Below are 25,796 nucleotides of genomic sequence, written 5' to 3'. Positions count from 1 at the left end.
TTATTTGCTGCAACAGATTTCATTCATCCTTTTCCACCTTGATTTCAATGAAGGAGTTCAAGTCAGGACAACAGGTTTTGTGGGGTTGGTCAAAAGATGGGGACACAGGTGCATTCTCCTCACCTCCCTCATCTTCCTCTTCTTGGAAATTAGGATTGTAAAGTTCTGGTGGAAGGAGCTGGACTTCAGCAGAAGGTAGTCTGTCTGAGGGAGGCCCATACACACGGTTGGCTTTGGTGCCATGCTTAGAGTTAGCATCCAGGTGGTAGCAGAGCTCTGTGAGGCGCTGGGCCCGAAATCGGGGAGGGCGGGCCACCCAAACACCTGGCTCGTTAAGGCTGTCCTCTTCATCTGACATCAGCTCTTCTGTCACATCCTTCCACAGGTGTTGGTCCTCAGGTCCAAAATGCCTCATGATGCTGGATCGGTTGGCAAAAAGCTAAGGGAGCAAGCCAGAACAGAAATTAGGAAGAGAAACAGACTATGGATTAGAGTTGGAGAAAGGGTTTGAGAGAAGAAGGCTGTATAAGATCTGTGCCTAAGAGAACCTAGTCCCCAAGTCATATCTCAGAATTGGCTCATCCTTCTCCCCTATCTGCTTATATGCCTCACTCTCAACACTATTTGCAGATGCCATGTCATCTGGCCCTTCCCACTGTGATTTATGAGGATTTAGAGTTTAGCATCTTTTTTTTTTTTTTTTGAGGCAGAGTCTCACTGTTGCCCTGGGTAGACTGCCATGGCGTCACAACTCACAGCAACCTCAAACTCTTGGGCTTAAGCGATTCTCTTGCCTCAGCTTCCCGAGTAGCTGGGACTACAGGTGCCCGCCACAAGGCCCAGCTATTTTTTTGTTGTAGTTGTTGTTGTTTGGCAGGCCCGGACTGGGTTTGAACCTACCAGCCCCAGTGAATGTGTCTGGCGCCCTAGCCACTGAGCTACAGATGCAGAGCCTAGAATTTAGCATCTTGAAAGAAGGCCTAGAAACCTACCCGGTATCGGCGACTTCGAAGTTTCTTCTCCTCTTTTTCCTTCAGGCCTTTAAAGGGGTTCAGGGAGTTGCGGTACTCACGCCTCTTAGTAAGGAAGTATGCCACACAGGCTCCTGAGGGGAGGAGAAGAAGAAGCAAGAAGCAGGGTCTTCTAGAGCAGTGGTCTTCAGCCTGTTTTTCTGCCTTAACACTACTGAATGGGATGTTGGGAACCACCATTTAGACGACAAGCTTTCTTGGCATACGTGTCAGCATCTGTTCACTCCTCTTTGTCTGGATTTTTTTTTTTTTTTTGTAGAGACAGAGTCTCACTTTATGGCCCTCGGTAGAGTGCCTTGGCCTCACACAGCTCACAGCAACCTCAAACTCCTGGGCCTAAGCGATTCTCTTGCCTCAGCCTCCCGAGTAGCTGGGACTACAGGCGCCCGCCACAACACCCGGCCATTTTTTGGTTGCAGTTTGGCCGGGGCCGGGCTTGAACCCATCACCCTTGGTATATGGGGTCGGTGCCCCACCAACTGAGCCACAGGCGCCGCCCTGTTCACTCCTCTTTGGTTTAGCTCTCCTTATCCACCCCATCTCCAGCATTAACTCCTCTAGAATATCACCCACTGGAAAAAGGCAACTCCTATTGCTCCCCCACCCGCTACCAAGTAAACCTACACCTATTGCTCCTCTAATAGCAGATTACAAGTACTTTTTTAGTAGAACCTTTCATAATACTTAAGGTTAGCTCTCTTCAGTTATTATTTTTCTCTTTTTTTCTGATGGAAACCTTTCCAGAGATCTCTTCAGTTATTTTAACAGAGAGAGGAAAGAAAATAGAAAGCCAAGGATGTAATATTTAAGGACAAAAGGGCAGGCCTGGCTTCTGACTTGTTCATAACACCTGAGATTCAGGCCTCGCATAAACAGAATGCATGATGGTATTCTAGCCCTTCCTTCTCATTTTCATTTCAGACTGAGTAGGTGAATAAACAAGCAATTTGAAGTAATCCTGTGAATATATTATAGATGAGAAGAATAGCCCCCAAAAGTTTGTAAATTCACTGTTCTCACAACCACCCAAATCATCTCTATTATGCTCTTCCCCTCTGACCAAGATATGGGAGTATGAGGGGAGGAGGAGAAAGGACCAGCTGGGATTTAAATCCATTTTTCTCACCTTTAAGTTCCTTATCAGTGTAATTGTGGGGACTGGTGACCAGCTCCTGCTTGAGCTTTTCCAGAAGGAACTTTACTACTGAAATATTCCAAGAGGACTTGATGCTGCCACAAAAAAGAAGAGTGTGAATAAGGCAGTCAGCTTTTAAAGAACCAGACAACAGAAATATTGAGCCCTAACCAACTTTGTGGCTTATCCCTCCATGGCCTGAGATAGAGGAAAAGGGACGATAGTGAGGTCAAAGCCTTAGTACATATATCATTGTTGTTTGGAGCATCCCCCTCTACCTCTCTCTCCTTCACAAAGGACCTTGTGGTTCTTTTTCCTCAAGGGGACCATACCTTTCGGACCCATTGAATCTCTTGTCATTGGTGATGTGGTTATGCACATTGTGGACCAATTTCTAGGGGGGAAAAAAAACAACAGAATCAAGCCAGGAGTGGATATTATGAAAACTCTCCCCTGGTCCCTAGAGTAAAAAGGCATTGTCCCTCTGGGGTTCTCTCTCTGAATACTTTCCATAGTCTAGGTACCATTTTTGTAGATGGCCTTTCTAAGCCAGAGAGCCTATCCAAGTTAGCATTTCTAATATTCTAATGGAGAATCTTATAATTTGTGTCAAAGTTCCAGGATCATCTCTGGTCTTACTTCTGAGTACATGAGTAATGTTATCACTGAAGCACAGGGTCTCAAACATTTCTGTGAACATACCTCTAATGGCAACAGAGACCGGATATACACCAAAACTACTGCAAATGGACATTTCTTTTTTTTTTGTAGAGACAAGAGTCTCACTGTACCGCCCTCGGGTAGAGTGCCGTGGCGTCACACGACTCACAGCAACCTCTAACTCTTGGGCTTACGCGATTCTCTTGCTTCAGCCTCCCGAGCAGCTGGGACTACAGGTGCCCACCACAGTGCCTGGCTATTTTTTGCAGTTTGGCTGGGGCTGGGTTTGAACCCTCCACCCTTGGCATATGGGGCCGGCGCCCTACTCACTGAGCCACAGGCACCGCCCACAAATGGACATTTCTTCAAGTCCTCTACCATGGCAAATTTCAAATTTGTGTCAAAATAATCTGTATTATTTTCATATAAATTTTAATATCTGAAATATTCTAGTAAAACTGATGACTCAAGCTGGGCACAGTGGCTCAGACATCTGTAATCCTAGCACTCTGGGAGGCTGAGGCGAGTAGATTGCCTGAGCTCAGGAGTTTGAGAACACTCTGAGCAAGAGTGAAAGCCAATCTCTAAAAAATAGCCAGGCATTGTGGTGGGTGCCCATAGTCCCAGTCACTTGGGAAACTGAATCAGGAGGATCACCTGAGCCCAAGAGTTGGAGGCTGCTATGAGCTATGAAGCCACAGCACTCTGCCAAGGGCAAATGAGACTCTGTCTAAATAAATAAATAAAAAATAGGCCAGGCATGGTGGCTCACGCCTGTAATCCTAGCACTCTGGGAGGCCAAGGCAGGTGGTCTGCTTGAGCTCACGAGTTCAAAACCAACCTGAGTAAGAGTGAGACCCCTGTCTCTCCTAAAAATAGAAAAACTGAGACAAAAGGATTACTTGAGCCCACGTTGAAGGTTGCTGTGAGTTATAACACCATGGCACTCTACCCAGGGTGGCAGCTTGAGACTCTATCTCAAAAAATAATAATAATAATAATAAATAAAATAGGGGAGCACATGGAGCTCAGTGAGTAGGGTGCTGGCCCCATATACTGAGGGTGGTGAGTTTGAACTCAGCCCTGGCCAAACTGCAACAAAAAAAACAGCTGGGTGTTGGGCAGCACCTATGGCTCAAAGGAGTGGGCGCCGGCCCCATATACCAGAGGTGGCAGGTTCAAACCCAGCCCTGGCCAAAAACTGCAAAAAAAAAAAAAATAGCCGGACGTTGTGGCAAGCGCCTGTAGTCCCAGCTACTCGGGAGACTGAGGCAAGAGAATCGATCGCCTAAGCCCAGGAGATAGAGGTTGTTGTGAGCTGTGATGCCATAGGACTCTACCGAGGGCGACAAAGTGAGACTCTGTTTCTAAAAAAAAGGAAAACATAGGGCGGCGCCTATGGCTCAATGAGTAGGGCACTGGCCCCATATACCAAGTGTGGTGGGTTCAAACCTGGCCCAGGCCAAACTGCAACAAAAAAATAGCCAGGCATTGTGGCAGGCGCCTGTAGTCCCAGGTACTCAGGAGGCTGAGGCAAGAGAATTGCGTAAGCCCAGGAGCTGAAGGTTGCTGTGAGCTGTGATGCTACAGCACTCTACCGAGGGTGACAAAGTGAAACTCTGTTTCAAAAAGAAAAAAAATAATAATAATAATAAATAAATAAAATAAGGCTCAGTACCTGTAGCTCAAGCGGCTAGTGCGCAAGCCACATATACCAGAGCTGGTGTGTTCAAATCCAGCCGGGGCCAGCCAAAACAACAATGACGACTACAACCAAAAAATAGCCGGGCGTTGTGGTGGGCTACTTGGGAGGCTGAGGCAAGAGAATCCCTTGAGCCCAGGAGCTGGAGGTTGCCGTGAGCTGTGATGCCATGGCACTCTACCCAGGGCAACAGCCTGAGGCTCTATCTCAAAAAAAATAAAAAAAAAATATGGCTCTGTGCCTGTAGCTCAAGCAGCTAGAGCGCCAGCCACATACACCAGAGCTGGCAGGTTCAAATCTGCCCAGGCCTGCCAAACAATGACAACTACAACCAAAAAACAGCCGGGTGTTGTGGTGGGTTCCTGTAGTCCCAGCTACTCGGGAGGCTGAGGCAAGAGAATTGCTTAAGCCCAAGAGTCGGAGGTTGCTGACAGCTGTGACGCCACGGCACTCTACCCAGGGCAATAGCTTGAGGCTTTGTCTCAAAAATAAAAAATTAAAAAAAAACTCCTGTGGCTCAAGGAGTAGGGCGTGGGTCCAATATGCCAGAGGTGGCAGGTTCAAACCTAGCCCGAGCCAAAAAAAAAAAAAACAAACAAAAAAATAAAAATAAAAAATAAATAAAATAGATGACCCAGTAAAATGCCCCAGGTTTGTCCATAGCTTTATATATCCCTTTGCACATTACCACCAATCTCAGGGCTAAACATACCATGGTCTGAAAAGCAGAAATCTAAAATAACAGAAATGGGAATTAGAAAAGACTTAGGGAGGCTGTATTACCCAATCTCCCTTTCACATCATAAAATAGGCTATCTTTCGGCTAATGTCTTTCTCCTTTTTGAGTCAGCTTATTCTATTGTTGAACATTTCTATCATAACTGTTAAAAAGTTTGCCTTAGATACTTCAAAAATCTAAACCCAGTTTTGCCCATAATAGCACCTGAAATATTTGCATTTTTTTTATTAGCAAGAAAAAATGTTATTAACTCTACACAACTTTGAATCTTGTGGTGGGCGCCTGTAGTCCCAGGTACTCAGGAGGCTGAGGCAAGAGAATCACCTAAGGGTACCAGCTGTTTCAAGGCAGCTACCTCTCCTAAAATGTTGGGGTTACAAACAGCTGCCTTGGACCTTGGTTCTTGGAGTACTCTTGGTCAGAAAATGACCTGACACCCTAAAATAAGGCAAGCATGAAGCAAAGTTTATGGAGAAAGATAGGTTTACAGAGCAAGAGTAAGGTATAGGCTTACAGAGCCAGATGCATCTGCCATAAATAGCGAACAGCCCCCATTGTCACGACAAAGGCCTGAAATATTTGACTATAGCTTTCGTGCACTTCTCAAGTCTTCTCTTATCTGGCCTAAATACCCACAAGTCCTCAGGCATTCCTAACGACATAGTTTCCAGACAGACTCCTCATCAAACTATGAAGCTCTCTCATTTTCCAGTCTCCCTCTTACTAAGTGGCACCTGGAGCTGAATCCAATTCATCAGCTGAGGTCTGGCTAAAGGGAGCATTACTTCCCGAAGTGGCACTCTATATTTTGAAGAGTGAAACCTAAGATGGTGCTACCTTTCTCAGCAATATCGCCCCCACTCACAGTGCCACAGGGTTCGTTCATGGTGAGCTGACAGTCAACTCGAGTCCATGTTTCACATGGATACTTGTCTCCACCATTCTGCAGCTGGATTTTTGAACTCCAGTGCATTTTATCTTTCCTTCTATTTAATTTATTTTTGTTGTTTTTATTTATATTTTCTTTTCTTTATTTATTTTTATTATTATTTTTTTTTCTTTGCAGTTTCTGGCCGGGGCTGGGCTCAAACTCGCCACCTCCGGCATATGGGGCTGGCACCCTACCCCTTTGAGCCACAGGCGCGGCCCTCTTTATTTATTTATTTATTTATTTATTTATTTATTTATTTATTTTGAGACAGGGTCTTACTATGTCGCCCCTTGGTAGAGTGCTGTGGTGTCACAGCTCACAGCAACCTCAAACTCTTGGGCTTAAGCAATTCTCTTCCCTCAGTCTCCCAAGTAGCCGGGACTACAGGCACCTGCCACAATGTCTGGCTATTTTTTTGTTGCAGTTGTCATTGTTTAGCTGGCCGGGGCCGGGTTTAAACCTGCCAGCCTCGGTATATGTGGCCCACTGAGCTGTGAGCGCTGCCCAGAGAATATAAACTCATTACAGACAATACGAATATTATTTGGCTGAAAAAAGCTTTGGGGCACAGAGTTGATCCAAAAGGTTTCTCAAAAGTAACATATTGAGGTGAATACCTGTTTGTTATGGAGGTTGGTGTGTGTACCGTAGGGTGTTTAGCAGAAGACTTTTGGCCTCTACCAATTAGATGCCAGTAGTATTCTCATTCCCTCACTCCCACCTTCCCATAAGTAGTAACCAGAAATGTCTTCAGATGGGTCCAAATGTTCCCTGGGGGAAAAATCACCCCAGGTTGAGAACTACAGCCCTAGATTGCTAGTTCTGTGTCAACTGCCAGATGGGGGTTCCAGCTCAGCAGTGTGTTCCTAGGGCTCCCAGCCACTCCAGTGAAGTTTTAGTCAGGCCAGTCCCTTCCCTGCCAAGAGCTTTTGGAATGACTAGAATCTCTAAACCTTTATAACTGAGCTGTCCAGTGGCCCCCTTGCATCTTCAAGGTTTGGGAAGCACCTCAGGACAGCTTGGCTTTTCCACCCAAGGGGCCCTTTGCCACTTAACCCTGCACACTCGCTAAATTTGCAGGCAGTTCCCAGTGTTACCTTTTGGTGATCAGTCTTTTCAATCCCATAAAGGTCTTCCCATCAGGACTATTAGAACACTGGGAGATGTGATATACTTCCCTTTTATTTAAAAGGAAGATAGAGGCTTGGAGCCTGTAGCACAGTGGTTACGGTGCCAGCCACATTAACACTAAGGTCTGCGGGTTCAAACCCGGCATGGGCCAGCTAAACAATGACAACTGCAACAAAAAATAGCTGGGCATTGTGTCGGGTGCCTGTAGCCCCAGCTACTTGGGAGGCTGAGGCAAGAGAATCGCTTAAGCCCAAGAGTTTGAGGTTACTATGAACTGTGACGCCACGGCACTCTACCAAGGGCAGCATAGTGAGACTGTCTTAAAATTAACAAAAGGGCGGCGCCTGTGGCTCAGTGAGTAGGGCCCCGGCCCCATATACCGAGGGTGGTGGGTTCAAGCCCAGCCCCAGCCAAACTGCAACAAAAAAATAGCCGGGCATTGTGGCGGGTGCCTGTAGTCCCAGCTGCTCGGGAGGCTGAGGCAAGAGAATCACGTAAGCCCAAGAGTTAGAGGTTGCTGTGAGCTGTGTGACGCCACAGCACTCTACCCGAGGGCGGTACAGTGAGACTCTGTCTCTACAAAAAAAAAATAATAATAAATAAATAAATAAATAAAATAAAAGGCAGATAGAATTTTTTTTTTTTGTAGAGACAGAGTTTCACTTTATCGCCCGTGGTAGCGTGCCGTGGCGTCACACAGCTCACAGCAACCTCCAACTCCTGGGTTTAGGCAATTCTCCTGCCTCAGCCTCCCGAGCAGCTGGGACTACAGGCGCCCGCCACAACGCCCGGCTATTTTTTTGTTGCAGTTTGGCTGGGGCTGGGCTTGAACCCACCACCCTCGGTATATGGGGCCGGCGCCCTACTCACTGAGCCACAGGCGCCGCCCAGAATTTTTTTTTTTTTTTTTTGAAACACAGTCTCAAGCTGTCGCCCTGGGTAGAGTGCGGTGGCGTCATCATAGCTCACAGCAGCCTCCAACTCTTGGGCTCAGGTGAGCCTCTTGCCTCAGTTTTTTTCTATTTTTCTATTTTTAGTAGAAACAGGGTCTTGCTCTTGCTCAGGCTGGGCTTTAACCCCATGAGCTCAAGCAATCCACCTGCCTCAGCCTCCCAGAGTGCTACGACTACAGGTGTGAGCCACTGCACCCTGCCTAAGAGGAGGACATAATTTTTATCTGGAAAAGCTCAAAAGCACTTGTAGCAGGGGAACTGCCTATCCCGGATGTCTCTTCTTGTTCCTCCCACTCCAGTAAGATTCAGTATACCATTCATTCAATATGGAAAGGTTAAATCAACCCACCCTTCATTCTTCACCTATCTCTCAAGACTGATGAAGAATTTATAGGAATTGAGCTTACTCACAGAGAGTACCAGATCCCGCTTGCGCCTGGAATTCTTCTGCCCGCTCCCTTTGGTCCTGCATGGGGAAGCAGTAAATGCTAGAGAGTGTCTTAACTCCCCGGTGCTCCCAGGACCTGATTCTTCCAAGGCACCATCCAATGCAGCAGCAACATTGAGCATGTCCTCAGGGCGGGGTGGTGGCAGTTTGGTTCCATTTTCTGGCCCTGTCTCTGAGGTTGCCCGCTGGATAGCCAGTTGTGTGGCTGGTGAGAGCTGCTTGGCATAAGCAGGGACTAGCACTCGCTGTACTGTACCCTCAGAGGCCACAAAGTCATCCACCAGCTAAGAGTATAAAAAGGAATAGCCTATTAGCCAGCCAGGCTTAGCGGAACATGGTCAACCATCATTCTCTGGCCAAGACTAGTGAACAAAAGAGTGGAAAGAAGTGGGGAATCTAGCACGGTCTTTAATGGCTTGTTTCTCTGGGACTCCTATGGGAGTGTTGGGCAAATATTTCTTATGTGTATAGGGTCTCTCATGTCGGGTCATTACCACAGGACTGTTCAAATGTTTCTGACGCTCTATTTATGAGTAGTCATTTATGGTTTGCTGTTGGGTATAAGAAATGTAGCTAGCTAAGTTTTGTCTAAAAGGGATTGTGGGAGGAAGTGATGACAAGAAAGGGAAAGCAAGCAAGAGAAAGAACAAGAAAATAAAATAATAAAGAGGCAAAATAAAAGAAAAAGAGCAAAGGAGGGGATATAAAGTCAGAAATCCCTAGAGTTCCCTTCACCTACCTGCCAGCCGAAGGCCTATCTATGTCCTCGCCTTCATCCTGCCCCTGAACTGCCTGTGACCTCACTCAAGGACATACAGGGCAGGGAAAGGAAGGCAGGAGCAAGGGAGAGAGGGGAGAAAGGATGGAGGGGGATCTCTGCAGCCAAGAAAACAAAACAGTGAAAGTGGGGAAAAAAACTCACACAGACAGAAAGAAGTGGGGGAGGAGACTGAGATTTATAGACCTGTGAGCTGCTTTCTGCGCTGTGAAATCTAATTCCATCCTGTCAGCTTGGAAGCCTTCCCTACCTCAAAGAACCCACAGCTCAGAGCAATGCCTGGTGGGGTACCCTCCTGCCTCCTACCTCCAAGTTCCTCCTCCCTCAGGCCCAAACTACTCAGAGATCTAACCAGGCCCAAACTGGGCTAAACAGTACTGACCATTTCCCACATGGGATGCCTTCAGGAGAACAGTGACCAGTTGCAGTGTTACACTGGAGGGAGAGAGGGGAGCTTATGTATTCATTTCTCAGATCTAGCAGATGGGCTGGGAGTTTCATCGCTCCCATCTACCCTGTGTGTTCTGCTCCTTTACTCTTTATGGGGTATCTATGCCTTGTTGTAGGGGGAGGCAAGAGAGAGGGCAGATGGAGAGTAAGGTGGGAGAGAATGACAGACCTCCTGCCAGCTCTCAAGTGGCGCCACATCTGTTTCCCACCTCCATGGTCTCTATAGTTGCTCTATTTCCCTTTCATACTTCCATGTGTGACATTCTGCAGTTCTTACGCTACTCAGCCAGAATTTTCCTGCTCATATGGCCCTTGAGCAGTATAGAAAATGAAAAAGTACAACGTACTTATGTCTTTTCCTGCTCACAAAATATGCTCACTTGCGTCTTTCTTTTCTGTTACTCTCTTACTATTAACTCTCAATGTCCAGTTCTTTTTTGCATTTTATTTCATTTCCTCTACCTCCTTCCCACCTTACCTCATAAGTCTCTCTCCTATAAAGTCTCTTCTTTTCACATAGACTCACCTTTCTTCTATGCTCTTCCCTGACTCCCCTCCACTTCTCCTTCCTCAACTCTCCATCTCCATTTGTGCTGGGTTCCTTTCCTCCCTAAACCTGTCTTCTGTGATCTTTACCTTTGCCCTTGCACTTTTCCTCCTATCTCTCCGCCTCTGCCTCTCTTTCCTCATTCCCAATCTCTCTTTGAACTGAACTCCTCTTGGCAAGCAGAGGGCCCATGATAAAATATGAATGAGCCGTCTGTGCACGGCAGGCATTCTCGCCAGGAGAGGCAGAGCCCACGGAGTAGCCAAGACAGCTGTGGAGGAGAAGGTGCCATGAAGAGCAACAGAGAGGGAGGGACAGCTCCCCCCACCCCCGTTCCCCACACACCAAAAAATGACCTTCTGCCAAAGAGTCTCACGGTTCAGAAGAAAATAGGGTTGCTATCTGGGCAAAGGAAAATTGGTACTGTTTTGTTTTACCACAAAGAAAGGTTCAAAGATGGGGAAAAAGTACAAAGGAGAAAGGAAAAAAAAGAGGAAGAGGCTAAGAAAAGTACTAAGGAACAACAACCCTCTGCCGTACTCACGGGATTGAGCAGAGAGGCCCCCTCGCTGGCTGCCAGCGCACATCCCGGGAGCCGCACGTCTCTCTGAGTGGCTGGGAAGCCCAAAGGCCCAGGCCCCACGGCAGAGGCTGCTCCCAGCTGCCGCAGCTCCTCAATCACCACCTGCACACCGCTGCCCACGCTGTCACACTCTTCCTCCACAGCAGACAGAGCCTTGCAGACTTCCCCAGGACTCTCCTTGAGATGCCCAGGTTCCTCAGGTGGGGAACTATGTGCCCGGCTTTCCCCATCTTCATCATGGGTGGACACTTTCCCTTGCCTTAGCTCACCCACTTCCTCCTGGAGACGTTTTAACAACTCATTGTTGGCCCTGGCCAGACCCAGAGCAGCTTCAGCCAGACCTACTGCCTTATCCACCCGCTGGTAGATAATATGCAGGAGCTGCTCTGAGCTCTGAACGGCCAGGCCGTGTCCTGTCACTGTGATGGGGGTGCTGGGAGGAGGATTCCCGCCCTGAGAGCCTGCGGTGCCCCCACTAGTCTCACTCTTACAGGCACAGCAGCAGCATCTGGCCTCACTGCCACCGGGAGGGGAGAAGAGAATGGTGGCACTGAAGGACATAGCTGATGGGGCAGTCACAACTGTGCTCACACTGCTGGGCTGCTCCAAAAGGACTTCCAGTCAGCTGGACTTCACAAGCTTGGTGGAAAGCACCAGGTGCTTTGGATTCACTTTCCTTTCTCAATAATGGTGGTCAGAGGAGCCCGGGCACCAGGCGGTGGGTTCTGTGAAAGAGAAGCAGGCAAGCCCTGGAGGCGCACACACAGTCCATGGCTTCCTGTCCTGGGCAGAGGAGAGAAAGAGGCTGTCTTCTATTTGCAGATCCTGCAATCACTAAGCACAACACACTGGGTGATGCCTACAAAGGCCTTCCTGATGAACACAGTTTCAGCGGGTAAAGGGCATTCTTCCTGCACCCCAGAATGAAATACTTCCCCCACACACACACACTGCAATCTAATGAATAGAAAGAGGACTCAAAGGACCCACCAACATCTAGTAAGATTAGAATATAAAGGAAGAGAATGTACACCTATCTCTTTCTCCTCCTCTCCTCTACCTTGCCATTTTTACTGTAATAACAGCACTGCATTTCACTGCTTTGACATCATTTCTTAAGGAGTTCAGAAAACTTCATGTACATTACTTCATCTACATAACAGCACTAGAAAACACACATTACCCCAGGTCTCGAGAAGAAACATGCAGAGAAGTTATACATACATTTTTTTTTTTAAACAGTCTCACTCTGTTGCCCTGGGTACAGTACACTTACAACCACCTCAAACTTTTGGGCTCAAGCAATCCTCTTGCCTCAGCCTCCCGAGTAGCTGGGACCACAGGCATGCACCACCACAACCAGCTAATTTTTCTGTTTTTTGTAGAGACAGGGTCCAGCTCTTGCTCAAGCTGGTCTGGAATTCCTGAGTTCAGGCAATCCTCCTGCCTTGGCCTCTCAGCGTGCTAGGATTATAGGCGTGAGCCACCTCACCCAGCCTGTTATGTCTTTTTCAAGGTCAGAGGAAGATAGCAGAATCCAGTTATTGCTACTTTCAATCTAGTGTTGTATTATGTTTTAACTGATACCTCTTTTGGTTGACATAAAAATCATGATTCTACCTTCGTTATAATTTTCATAGAGATGCATTCAGGCTAAGACTCCAAAATGAGGAATACATGGATCACTGCAGCCCTCAGCAGCCTCTCACTATAATATTATTAATGCTTTGGGGATAGGGTAGGGAAATGAAACAAAAAGCTAGATCAGGGAATTGAGCTGGGGCAACCCAGTGCTGTGTAGCCCACTTGCTCTCAGTTGTATACCAGGGCCTCTAGCCTCTGCAATGAAAACTAGCTGTCCTGAGTCCTCTAGCCAGTCGTTCAGAAAAATCACCTCTGGGGCTCCTCCTCTCATGCCCCTGGAGGGAGGAGCCGAAGCTCAATAGAAATGTCTAAATACCCCTGCTGCCACTTTGCCCACATGACCAGCCTCATAAAAAGAGAAACCAGAATGTCAGTGATAAGCCAAACTGCTTCTCTTTTGAATGACTGTAGTTAAGCAACTGAACTACTCTAGGAGAAAAAAAAGAGGGTTTGATTTGTACCACTGAGAACACTCCAAGGAACTTAATAAATATTGCCATTTTCTAAATGATACTTGATTATATAAAAAGAATCCTTCTGCTTGAAGCTCCCTAAGTGACAAAACCTTAAGTGTGTTTACTGTTTCCTCAAGAGATACATTTCTCTTTTACCCTGTAAATTATATCATAGCATCACAATTAAATAGGAGAGAAGGGCGGTGCCTGTGGCTCAAGGAGTAGGGCACCGGTCCCATATGCCAGAGGTGGTGGGTTCAAACCCAGCCCCGGCCAAAAACCAAAAAAAAAAAAAAAAAAAACAGGAGAGAAAGAGGTTAGGAGAATTTCCTATATATTGAGGGCTTTTTTTCTTTTTTTTTGAATCAGCAATCTCATTTCAGAAATAGGCCATATTAATGCCTCTGAGGTACTAAAACATAAATCTGACAATGCATTTTAATTACATTTGGTTATTAAAGACTAGTTTTTCATTTGCTCTTTCCACCCTTTATACTGAAGATACGGCTTTTCTGTGCCAGAGATTCACTTCTTGCAGGAACTTAACTCAAATCCATTTATAACTTCCCTACCATTAGAGTCACTGGAAGGCACAGCTAAACCTGAAACTAAAGGTTAAACCAAAGTAAAATTAAAGGTTAAAGGAAAGCACTAAGCAATTCTATGTCAATTTCAAGATGAATCATTTATGTATTTTTTTCCTTCCTAAATGAAGGTCTACATTGCCCCTGCCAGATTTGTTTGGTTGTTTGGTTTTTGGTGTGTGCGTGTGTGCACACACACGTGTGTATGCATGTGTTTAACAAACATCATGCAAGGAGTTTAATCAGAACATGGATGCTGTGAGAAAAACAAAGTTATGTTTTACTGATAATAGATGATGATATACAAATGCTTGCACCAGTGAGTTTATTTGTAAAGTCAGAAATTAAGATACATCAGGTTAGGACATTGGGTTCTCTCATTCCTTTCTGGTACCAAACTGACAACTCAGTTCTCTTGCCTTACACATTTACTCTTTCTTGCAAGAGGCCTTCATACCTACCATGTTGTACCTGCCTCAAGCCCCTCCCTTTCCCCTTCCATGGTCTTTCTTTAGCCATCTTTCCAAAACAGCACTGCTCTGCGGCTAAAAAAAAATATAGTCTTTGGTTTTGCTACTGTTGATATGGTGAATAACGTTTATAGACTTGCACATATTAAACCAGCCTTGCATCCCTGGGATGAAACCTACTTGATCATGATGAATGACTTTTTGATGATAAGCTGTAACCTACTGGCTAAGATTTTGTTGAAAACTTTTGCATTTATATTCATTAGTGAAATTGGTCTAAAATTCTCCTTTTTTGTTGGGCCTTTTCCTGGTTTTGGTATCAGGGTGATGTTTGCTTCATAGAACATGTTGGGGAAGATTCCTTCCTCCTCAATTTTTTGGAATAATTTCTGCAGTACAGGAATAAGCTCTTCTTTGAAAGTCTGATAAAATTCTGGTGTAAAGCCATCCAGACCAGGGCATTTTTTAGTTGGAAGATTTTTTTATTGTTTCTTTGATCTCAGTGCTTGAAATTGGTCTGTTCAGGAGGTCTTTTCATCTGGGCTAAGTCTAGGGAAAGGGTGTGATTCCAAATATTGATCCATTTCCTTCACATTGTCAAATTTCTGGGCATAAAGCTTCTGGTAGTATTCAGAGATGATCTCTTATATCTCTGTGGCATCAGTTGTTATTTCCCCTTTGTCATTCCTGATTGAGGTTACTAGAGATTTTACTTTTTTATTTCTAATTAGTCTAGCCAAAGGTTTATGTATTTTATTTATTTTTTTAAAAAACCCAACTCATTTCATTAATTTTCTGAATGATTCTTTTGTTTTCAATTTCATTAATCTCTGATTTAATTTTGGATATTTCTTTTCTTCTGCTGGGTTTAGGCTTAGAATGTGCTTCTTTTTCCAATTCCATCAGATGGCGTGTGAATTTGTTGATATGCTCTCTTTCTGTTTTTCGAATGTAGGCTTCTAAAGCTATAAATAAAGACTATATGATCCTCTCAAGAGATGCAGAAAAAGCATTAGATAAAATCTAGCATCCTTTTCTAATTAGAACACTGAGGAGTATTCGATCAGCTTCTGAAACTGATTGAAGCTATCTATGACAAACCCACATCTAATATTTTACTGAATGGAGTAAAACTGAAAGCTTTTCCTCTTAGAACTGGAACCAGATGAGGTTGTCTTCTGTCACCTTTACTATTCAACATAGTGCTGGAAGTTCTTGTCTAATTAGACAAGACAAGAAAATAAAGGGCATCCAAATGGGAGCAGAGGAGGTCAAACTCTCCCTTTTTCCTGATGATATGATCTTATACCAAATTATGAAACCCTAAGAAAGGAAATAGCAGAGGACATTAACAAATGGAAGAACATACCATGCTCATGGCTGAATAATCAATATTGTTAAAATGTCTATAATTCCCAGAGCAATTTACCGATTCAATGCCATCCCTATTAAAATATCAACATCCTACTTTCGAATCTTGGAAAAAATGATTCTGCATTTTGTATGGAACCAGAAAAAACCCCACATAGCTAAGGCAGTTCTTAGTAATAAAAACAAAGCCGAGGTATCATCATATCAGATTTCAGGCTGTATTACAAGGCCCTAGTGGTCAAGACAGCATGGTACTGGCACAAAAATAGAGACATAGATATTTGGAACCGAATAGAAAACCAGGAAATGAAACCAACAACTTACAGCCACCCAATCTTCGATAAACCAAACAAGAACATACCTTGGGGGAAAGACTTCCTATTCAATAAATGGTGCTGGGAGAACTGGATATCAACATATAAAAGACTGAAACTGGACCCACACCTTTCTCCACTCACAAAAATTGATTCAAGATGGAGAAAGGACTTAAATTTAAGGCATGAAACAATAAAAATCCTCAAAGAAAGTATAGGAAAAACACTGGAGGATATCGGCCTGGGGAAAGACTTTATGAGGAAGACTGCCATGGCAATAGCAACAACAGCAATAATAAATAAATGGGATTTAATTAAACTGAAAAGCTTCTGTACAGCTAAGAAGACAACAACCAAAGCAAATAGACAACCTACCTAATGGGAAAGGATATTTGCATATTTTGAATCAGACAAACGCTTAATAACCAGGATCTACAAAGAACTTCAATTAATCCACAAGAAAAAAACCAACAATCCCGTACATCATTGGGGAAGGGAGATGAATAGAATCTTCTCTAAAGATGACAGATGAATGGCCAGCAAACACATGAAAAAATGCTCATCATCTCTAATTCTTAGAGAAATGCAAATGAAAAACACCCTGAGAGTGGGCAGCACCTGTGGCTCAGTGAGTAGGGTGCCGGCCCCATATGCCGAGGGTGGTGGGTTCAAACCCAGCCCCGGCCAAACTGCAAACAAAAATGGCTGGGCGCTGTGGCGGGCGCCTGTAGTCCCAGCTGCTCAGGAGGCTGAGGCAGGAGAATCGCATGAGCCCAGGAGTTGGATGTTGCTGTGAGCCGCGGTACAGTGAGACTCTGTCTCTAAAAAAAAAAAAAAACCACCCTGAGATATCTAACCCCAGAGAGAATGGCCTATATCACAAAATCTCAAAACTACAGATGCTGGTGTGGATGTGGAGAGAAAGGAACACTTTTATGCTGCTGGTGGGACTGCAAACTAATACAACAAAATACTCCAGGAAGTATGGAGAAACCTCAAAGAACTCAACCTAGACCTCCCGTTTGATCCTGCAATCCCATTACGAGGCATCTATCCAGGAAAAAAAAATCTTTTATTATAAAGACACTTGTACTAGGCTGTTTATCGCAGCCCAATTTACAATTGTTAAAATGTAGGAAACAAACTAAATGTCCTTCAACCCAGGAATGGATTGGTAAGCTGTGTATACATGTATATGTATACCATGGAATATTATTCAGCCATAAAAATATGGAGATTTTGGGCGGTGCCTGTGGCTCAAGGAGTAGGGCACCGGTCCCATATGCCAGAGGTGGTGGGTTCAAACCTAGCCCCGGCCAAAAAAAACCACAAAAAAAAAAAAAAAATATGGAGATTTTGCAGCATTTGTACTAACCTGGATGGAGGTGGAACACATTATTCTTAGTGAAGCATCACAGGAATGGAGAAGTATGAATCCTATGTATTCAATTTTGATATGAGGACAATTTATGACAATTAATGTCACAGTGGGGCATGGGGGAAGGGGAGACCAGACAGAGAAGGAGGGAGTGGGTGAGGGAAAGGAAAAGAAGAAAAAAAGAAAAGACAAGAAAATAGTGACTAATTCTCACATAAATTGGATTTAATTTTGACCGAAGTACATTACTTAAACATTAATTTTTAATTCAACTTGTTTTTTTTTTTTTTTTTTTGTAGAGACAGAGTCTCACTTTATGGCCCTCGGTAGTGCTGTGGCCTCACCCAGCTCACAGCTTAATTCAACTTGTTAATATGTTGTTTGGGATACTGCATCCTCATTTATTTATTATTATTATTTTTTTTTTTTGTAGAGACAGAGTCTCACTTTATGGCCCTCGGTAAAGTGCCGTGGCATCACACAGCTCACAGCAACCTCCAACTCCTGGCTTAAGTGATTCTCTTGCCTCAGCCTCCCGAGTAGCTGGGACTACAGGCGCCCGCCACAACGCCCGGCTATTTTTTGGTTGCAGTTCAGCCGGGGCCGGGTTTGAACCTGCCACCCTCTGTATATGGGGCTGGCGCCTTACCGACTGAGCCACAGGCACCACCCTGCATCCTCATTTATAAGTGAAATATGTTTGTAATTTCCCCTTTGTAATAATATATTCCCTCCAATTTTAATATTAGGTGTACCCAGATCAAGTAGAATGATTTTGAAGTATTTCTTCTTTTTCTATTGTCTATAAGATTTGGCATGATCGGGTGGTGCCTGTGGCTCAGTGAGTGGGGTGCTGGCCCCATATACTGAGGGTGGTGAGTTCAAACCCAACCCCGGCCAAACTGCAACAATAAAAAAAAAAAAACTTAATTAAAAAAAAAAAGGATTTGGCATGATCTGTTTTTTGAAATTATCTTTTACTTTTATTTATAAATATTAGTTGTCTATTTTTTGAGACTTAAAAAATAAATAATAAGTAACTGATGACTCCATACTGACTCTCAAAGAGTCAAAGCAATCTATAATAGACATACTCTTATTTGACAATGTGAATGTTACTTTCTTTGCATTATTATTATTGCTTAATATTTCAATGCAGCAATTCTCTGATTTCTTTTCTGAATGTATTGTATTCATTCATTCTTTACAAGGTCTTTGTTTCTAGTCCTTATCTTAAACATTGTTATTGTTATTAAATTTTAAGCCTCTTTAATTTTGTGAAGGCAAAAAATGTAAACCTAATAGACACATGTATATATAAAAAATAATAATAAATAAATAAAAAACAAAAAAAACCGAGGTTCTCATTTGACAGCACTACTTACGAGCTGGGTGAACTTGAGTAAATTATTTTTTTTTTTGGAGACAGAGTCTCACTATGTTGCCCTTGGTAGCGTCATAGCTCACAGCAACCTCAAACTCATGGGCTTATGCAATTCTCTTGCCTCAGCCTCCCAAGTAGCTGGGACTACAGGCGCCTGCCACAACATCCGATTGTAGTTGTTATTGTTGTTTGGCTTGAACCTGCCAGCTCCGTGTATGTGGCTGGTACCCTAGCCGCTGAGCTACAGGTCCCAAGCCTGAACAGGGAATGTTTTAAACGTGGAGTATCTAAACAACCAAGCAAAATACATACAAGTCCTAAAACTATAGTATAGAATGAAAAATTCCAGGAGTTCAAAATAATGAAAAGATCAAAAGGATGAAATTACACTGAGAAAGAATTCTTACATAAGACAAACCTCCAGGGCTTGGCTCCTGTAGCTAAGTGTTTAGGTTGCCAGCCACATACACTGGAGCTGGCGGGTTCAAATCCACCCCGGGCCCGTCAAACAACAATGACAAGGACAACCAAAAAATAGCCAGACCTTATGGCGGGCACCTGTAGTCCCAGCTACTAGGGAGCTGAGGCAAGAGAATCGCTTGAGCCCAAGAGTTTGAGGTTGCTATGAGTAATAACACTACAGCACTCAACTCCAGAATGACTGAGAGAGACTCTGGCTCAAAAAAGAAATACATGGAATGTTTGGCAAAGCAACAGTTAACACTAGTAAATTATCCAGGCAATAGGTATATCATTATTGTTAAATGTTAATACTGTCAACTTCCAGGTGGTGCCTGTGGCTCAAAGGGGTAGGGCACCGGCCCCATATGCCGGAGGTGGCGAGTTCAAACCTAGCCCTGGCCAAAAACTGCAAAAAAAAAAAAAAAAGCATATGTGTTTACAGTTCATTTCAGTATTGATCTAATTTAAACATATGTGAAATAGGCCTAGATAATATACTTTTCAATAATTTTGATATTTTTTCATAAATGTTTAGATAAAAAGAGAAAGAAAGTTCATCTACTTTAGCCAGTTCAGGGTGAGACTATCCATAATTTTAACTATCCCTTTCCTCCCAAGTCACATGTATTTTTGTCAGGACTAAATATATCACTCTCTTGGCAGTTCCTTTGCTTGTGTTCTCCCCATTCTGAGTTTGAATTTTCTGCTTGACTGAATTCACCTCCAAACTATGAAAAATAAGTTTCTCACTATTTAATAGATTATGTCTGATATGGTACCACTCGAATGATATATGTTCTTATAATGGGCTCTAGACTCATTCAGGGTCATGCTAGCAATGGACATCCTTAAATGTGATTACTGAAAGCATGCAATTCATATTGTAATCTTAATTTTAAGAAATAAATAAGGAGAATGGTCACTTAAAAGTTCCTGCTGTGTTGTTCAGCCCTGCTTCTCCACTTCAAGGGACAAAATGGCTCACCTGTGAAAAGGTCCTCTCAAAATCTACTTTTTTTTTCAGATTATTATGAGGGTACAAATATTCAGGTTACCTTGTTTATGTTTCTAAGGTAAACTTCCAGTTGTAGTTGAGCCCTTCACTTGTTTATTCTTTTTTTGAAAGTCTCACTCTGTGCCCTGAGTAGAGTACAGGGCATCATTAAGATGCTAACTGCAGGGCGGCACCTGTGGCTCAAAGGAGTAAGGCACTGGCCCCATACTCCAGAGGTGGCAGGTTCAAACCCAGCCCCGGCCCAAAAAAAAACGCAAAAAAAAAAGATGCTAACTGCAATTTCAAGCTCCTGGGTTAAAGGGATCCTCCTGCCTTTGCCTCCCCAAGTAACTGAGACTACAGGCACTCACACAATACCCAGCTAGTTTTTTCTCCTTTTAGAAGAGATGGGGTCTCCCAACTCCTGAGCTAAAGCAATCCACCAGCCCGGAGTTCGAGGCCAGCCTCAAAACCTATTTCTATCAGAAATTAACTTATCACACAAGGGCAGGTAAATAAATACCACAAAACACTGTTTTCCCATACCACAGATTCAGAGGTAAGAGACCTATAGACCCAGAGGCCAGAATTGGGTCTTAAAAAAAAAAAGTATTCAATGGAATCCAAGTATTACTTGTACAGTAAGACAAGAATTTGTAGCCCCACAACTGACAGTCCTTTTCCCTTATATTTGTTAAGAATTTTTTTTTTTTTTTTTTAGAGACAGTCTCATTTTATCACCCTCGGTAGAGTTCTGTGGCGTCACAGCTCACAGCAACCTCCAACTCCTGGGCTTAAGCGATTCTCTTGCCTCAGCCTCTCGAGTAGCTAGGACCACAGGTGCCCGCCACAACGCCCAGCTATTTGTTAAGAAATAAATTTCTGGGCAGCACCTGTGGCTCAAAGGAGTAGGGCACCGGCCCCATATGCCAGAGGTGGTGGGTTCAAACCCAGCCCTTGCCAAAAACTGCAAAAAAAAAAGAAAGAAAAAAATTTCTTAAATTTACTTATAACAATTTGCTAAAGCACAAGTTGTTAAGATTAAAATGTCCACTTTCGAGTTTTCATATAAATGTGCCTAACGTAAAGGTCCCTTACTACATTTAGGGAGATACTGAAAAAATGAAAAACGAGCTCCTGGAACTCTCTCTCACCAACGAGCCCTCGGTAAATGTTAGTTGATTAAATATTAGTCAAAGATGACAAGGTGGACAGTGGAACCATTTATGACGAGCGTGCGATTCACAGCGACGCAGTCAGCACAGAAATCTGCCATTGCTCTCTCCAGGCCGCAAAAGGCATAAACTGTACGCAACCACAGTGTGCCCTGGAGCTCCCGAGGAAAAGGGTAAAGCGGGGAGGGCAAAGGTCCAAGATGCAGTCAGGGATCTAGCTGGGTCCCCGCGTGGAAACTACGTAGGAACGAACGCTGAGGACTTGGGCTGAGCGCAGCGCTTGCCGCAGTAACTAGGGTAAGGGTGCCGCCTTAGCAGCGCTCCGAGCGTTCCACTGCGTGTGCCCTGCGCTACCGCGCCGGCTGACTCAGCGAAGCCAAGGAGAGCTCGCGAAAAGCCGAGGAATCCGCGGCGCCGGCCCGTGTACCCGGCTAGAGCGCGCACGCGGAAAGGCACCGCCCCACTCGCCCTTTGGCTCTGGGTGATTGGCGGCTGGACGTGGCGGAATAGCAGAACCAGCGACACTATTGGCTGCAATTCAGTCACTCTAGGAGCTACGGAGGGGAGGGGCTTCTTCAGGGAGGGACACGACCGCAAGGCTTTTTCCAACGCTGTTAGACGCCATTTTTAGTTTGTTTTTGTTTACTCTCTTTTGTGGTGTTATGCTGTTCACAAACCAGTGTGTACATGTTTATAATATGTACAGGGGCCACAAATTGGCTTCATATACTTCGTGGTGGCCGGCTTTTTGTTCCGGCTGGCCTTGATTACAGATCTGTCAGATCTTGCAAACTAGCAGTTCCTTAGTTCAAGGTTTTCATCCGTAGGGGCCCTGAGGATTCCCAGGCAAAATCTACAGAGCTTAGTTTTACTTTGCTTTGGTAAAAAGGCCAAGCCAAGGATATATTCTGATATTATTAGTGAAAGGAGTGCTCTTTCTTATAAAAAATAAGCAAGGACAGTGGGTATGTCCCTAGGTTCCTACATGATGAAATCAAATAGCCTAGGAAGCCAAGGGCACAGGCTGTGTACTGCGCCAGGAGAGCTCTCCCCTTTCTGACAAGCTAAAAACTGAAGTAAAAACTGTATGCGATGACCTGAAGATGCGGAAGCGTCAGGGTACAACTCCATTAAAAATTCCATCAATGCTAAGATAATCACAAAAGTCACTAGAACCTGACTAGATTTCAAAGAAATGCAGGTCTGAACTTGTGAAATGGTCCACCTTCGAGCCAGTATTTATTAAGCAATGATGTGACTTGCACTGAGAATAAAAGTACACTTAATTCAGGTAACAAACCTGAGAGCCTACACAGGGCCACTTTCATTATTATGAATTTAAAGAACTTGTACAATTTTATTACAATTGTTACTTAGGAGTCTTAAATACTGCTGGAAATAGAGTAACACACTAGCTGAGAAATAGAAATGCATTATCATCAGAGGTTTTGTTGTAATGAAATTTCAATTCTACAGTAGATCTCTTTTTATCTCCTGATTGCTTCTACACTTGTGACATTCCAGTTTCTCCCTTATCACCCCACAGATTTCCTATGCTTTCACTCCAGTCTGCAAATACAAATTTGGAGACAGGCATTTTCCATGATTCCTAATTGAGGAGATAATGGTTCTGTAAAAATTAAATTAGAATAGGGGTCCTCTAACTGGAGGCTCTGTGAGCTTGTCTTCTAATTAATACACTTTTCTCTCTGTGACTCTTAGACACAGGGAGGTTTTTCATTCCAAAAATGCAACATGATAGCCAAAATACACTTGTTATTCCTCCCATTATTTGCTTCTGCCTTCTCTTGGTTTCCCATCACCACCACCGCGAACAGTTGCTGAGAACTGGATTTGACTAGATTTTTTTTTCTGATACTTTGCCAGCTGTGAAGCTTTTCAAACAAATCCCAACCAATAAACGACCATTTTGTCAAAAAGCCAAGAGAGAACTTCCCTTCTGAACACATCAACCAAACCACACATAAAGGCCAAAATATACACGGCTATACATTTAAGAACGTGAGACAATAAAAAGCAAAACCACTTAGGCAAAAAAGCTTTGAACCACAGACTCAATACATTGCCTACTGTTCATTTGCCACATGGTCTACATACGCCTTGGGAACCATTTAATTATTCACTAATATGATGCTTTACAAGAGGAGCAGAAAAATAATAGTAAACGCACAAGAAAATGCCTAAGTATGCTAAACACAGGATTTCTTCTAAGCTCTAATTGCACATGAATTTCAGTCACATTTAGGAAGACAACAACAACGACAAAATTCACATCCTAGGGGCTACTTGGCACACATAAAACCAAATCACTTTTAAAAAATCACTTTTGAAAATAAAATCTGATATGGCACATATACACATACTGTACACATACACAAAAAATAACCCCAAGATAAATCTTTACGAAATTATTTGCTTCAAGAAATAAACACACACACAGAAATGTCCTAATGAAAATGTGTATGCAAGACAAACTGTAAGAAGGGATTCCCGCCTCCCCTCCAGGGAAATGAGTGTCCCAATTGTAATATACCAATATTTTCAACCTATTGGCCTTGGACAATTGCCACTTCCCAGCCACTTGGTTTTGTTTCTGGGGGAGGATGTGTAAAACGCGCACGCAAACGGCTTTGTGAGGGAGCCTCAAATCTCTCTCTGCTCCTTTAGACGTTGCCTGTGGCAGAAGTATTTACATTATCCCTTAAGCCCGTTTAAAAAAAAGAAATCTATACTTCCCAAACAGCTAAATCTTTAAAATCCCTCAACCACAAAAATTTACCAGTTCTTAAAATGTGATAACAAAAAGAAAAAAAAAAACTCTATACATTTGGCTGGAAACGGTAGTACACGGCCATCTTGCGTCTCAACTTCTTGGTATATTTAAATCCTTCACCAGGAAAAAGAAAGAGGAAGAGACAGAAAAAGAAATGGGGGGAAAGAGCAAATTCCCCTTAGCAACAGTTTCCTCACCCCAGCACTTCCACAGATCTCTATTTTTAAAAATGTTGAAAACACACACAAGATTAAGAGGGGAAAAAAATAGAAAAAGGATACCCGAAGGTCGTATGGTTCTTTGTATTCGTGTGTGTGCAAAAAAGGAGGACTCGCGGAGCCGGAGCCGGCAAGCCCCGCCCCTCCCCCGACGCCCGCCCGGATTGGCCGCCCGCGGCCGTGGGGCGCCCCGCCCGCGAGCACACGCGCCTTGCCGGAGGCGCCGGCACCCGCGGGGGCGGGGGATGGGCCCTAAGGGCCACCAGACCCCTGACCCCGACCTGGCAGCGTCACTGGCACCTGTCCTGTTACCCAGCTCTCTCCCTTCCTTTTACTTTCTCATTCTTGCCTTCCTTATTTTTCCTCCGTGAAACCAGGCCCAGTCACCAGCAGAACAATCCCAGTGAGGGAGCGCCCTGCCCTGACACTGCTAAATTTGGTTAACTAGACTGAGACTAAACATCAGGAGCTCTTAGTTTCCAGGTGCGATGTCTCTGGCAGTTGCTTAAGACCCCCATCTTTAAATAAACATTCACGTAAATATGTGACATCTTTCAGATGAAAAGACAAAATAGCCTTACACTTTGGAGATTGTTTTTGCACAGCCTGAGTTCCCAATTTCTTTTCTTGGCTAATACCACGTACTTGAGAAACTAAAATGGCTCTTCTTTATTCTTGCATGAAGACCAGTTGCTTATACCTGGATTTTAAGCTACCCATAATTTGGTCCCATGCCACCTATCTGTTCTTAGTTCCCACTATCCTCATTTTATCACCATCTATAATTCCTTTGCTGCAGTGGTCTTGTCGGCCTGAATAATGCCAGTACCACCCCCCACACATATACACACACATCTTTGATTAGACAATTTTTATCCATTCTTCAGCTATTTCAGTCCACACACACCACACTTCTTTCTGCTCTTAGCAGGAACTTCAGGCTTACGCAGCATTTAACTCTACCTTGACTGTCTCACATATGTGAGTAATTTAACCCCAGTACACTGAGATCAGAGATCATATCTTGAAAAACATTTTTTCTGAGCAGAGTCTCACTATGTCACCCTGGGTAGAGTGCTGTGGCACCATAGCTCACAGGAACCTCAAACTCTTGAGCTCAAGTGATCCTCTTGCCCAGTCCCGAGTAACTGGGACTCCTGGTACCCACCATAATGCCCATAATGCTATTTTTTTTTTTTTTTTTTTTGTGGTTTTTGGCTGGGCTGGCTTTGAACCTGCCACCTCTGGCATATGGGAACCGCGCCCTACTCACTGAGCCACAGGCGCCACCCAACCATAATGCTATTTTTAGAGACAGGGTCTGGCTCTGGCTCTTGGCTCAGGCTGGTCTGGAACTCCTCAGCTCAATCCACCCATCTCAGCTTTCCAGAGTGCTAGGATTACAAGTGTGAACCACCACACCTGGCCTTAGGTACTACTCTTACCTCCATTTTATTTATTTATT

The 25,796-nt window shown here is 44.1% G+C and overlaps 1 protein-coding gene across 5 annotated transcripts; it reads right to left on the bottom strand.

Annotated features, from left to right (window-relative positions):
• C6H14orf93 (chromosome 6 C14orf93 homolog) lies at positions 1-24,412 on the bottom strand. 5 transcript variants are annotated; one of them, XM_053594761.1, is made up of 7 exons: positions 24,395-24,412; positions 11,050-11,866; positions 8,694-9,014; positions 2,499-2,560; positions 2,158-2,261; positions 993-1,105; positions 1-439 (listed from the first exon to the last, which is right to left on the bottom strand). In XM_053594761.1, exons 2-7 carry the CDS (start codon positions 11,647-11,649, stop codon positions 20-22), a joined length of 1,620 nt encoding a protein of 539 aa, XP_053450736.1. In that variant the 5' UTR covers positions 11,650-11,866; positions 24,395-24,412; the 3' UTR covers positions 1-19. The 5 variants fall into 5 exon arrangements, with proteins under 5 accessions (XP_053450736.1, XP_053450735.1, XP_053450734.1 ...); XM_053594760.1 differs by having other exon boundaries at positions 11,050-11,871; positions 24,311-24,409; XM_053594759.1 differs by lacking the exon at positions 24,395-24,412 and adding an exon at positions 17,302-17,576 and having other exon boundaries at positions 11,050-11,871.
• Between the last annotated feature and the right edge of the window lie 1,384 nt (positions 24,413-25,796).

Source organism: Nycticebus coucang, chromosome 6 (genome assembly GCF_027406575.1).
Source record: "Nycticebus coucang isolate mNycCou1 chromosome 6, mNycCou1.pri, whole genome shotgun sequence".
Lineage (NCBI taxonomy): Eukaryota > Metazoa > Chordata > Mammalia > Primates > Lorisidae > Nycticebus > Nycticebus coucang.
Note: the sequence above shows the minus strand (reverse complement) of the source record. Positions and strands in the feature narration are given on the sequence as shown.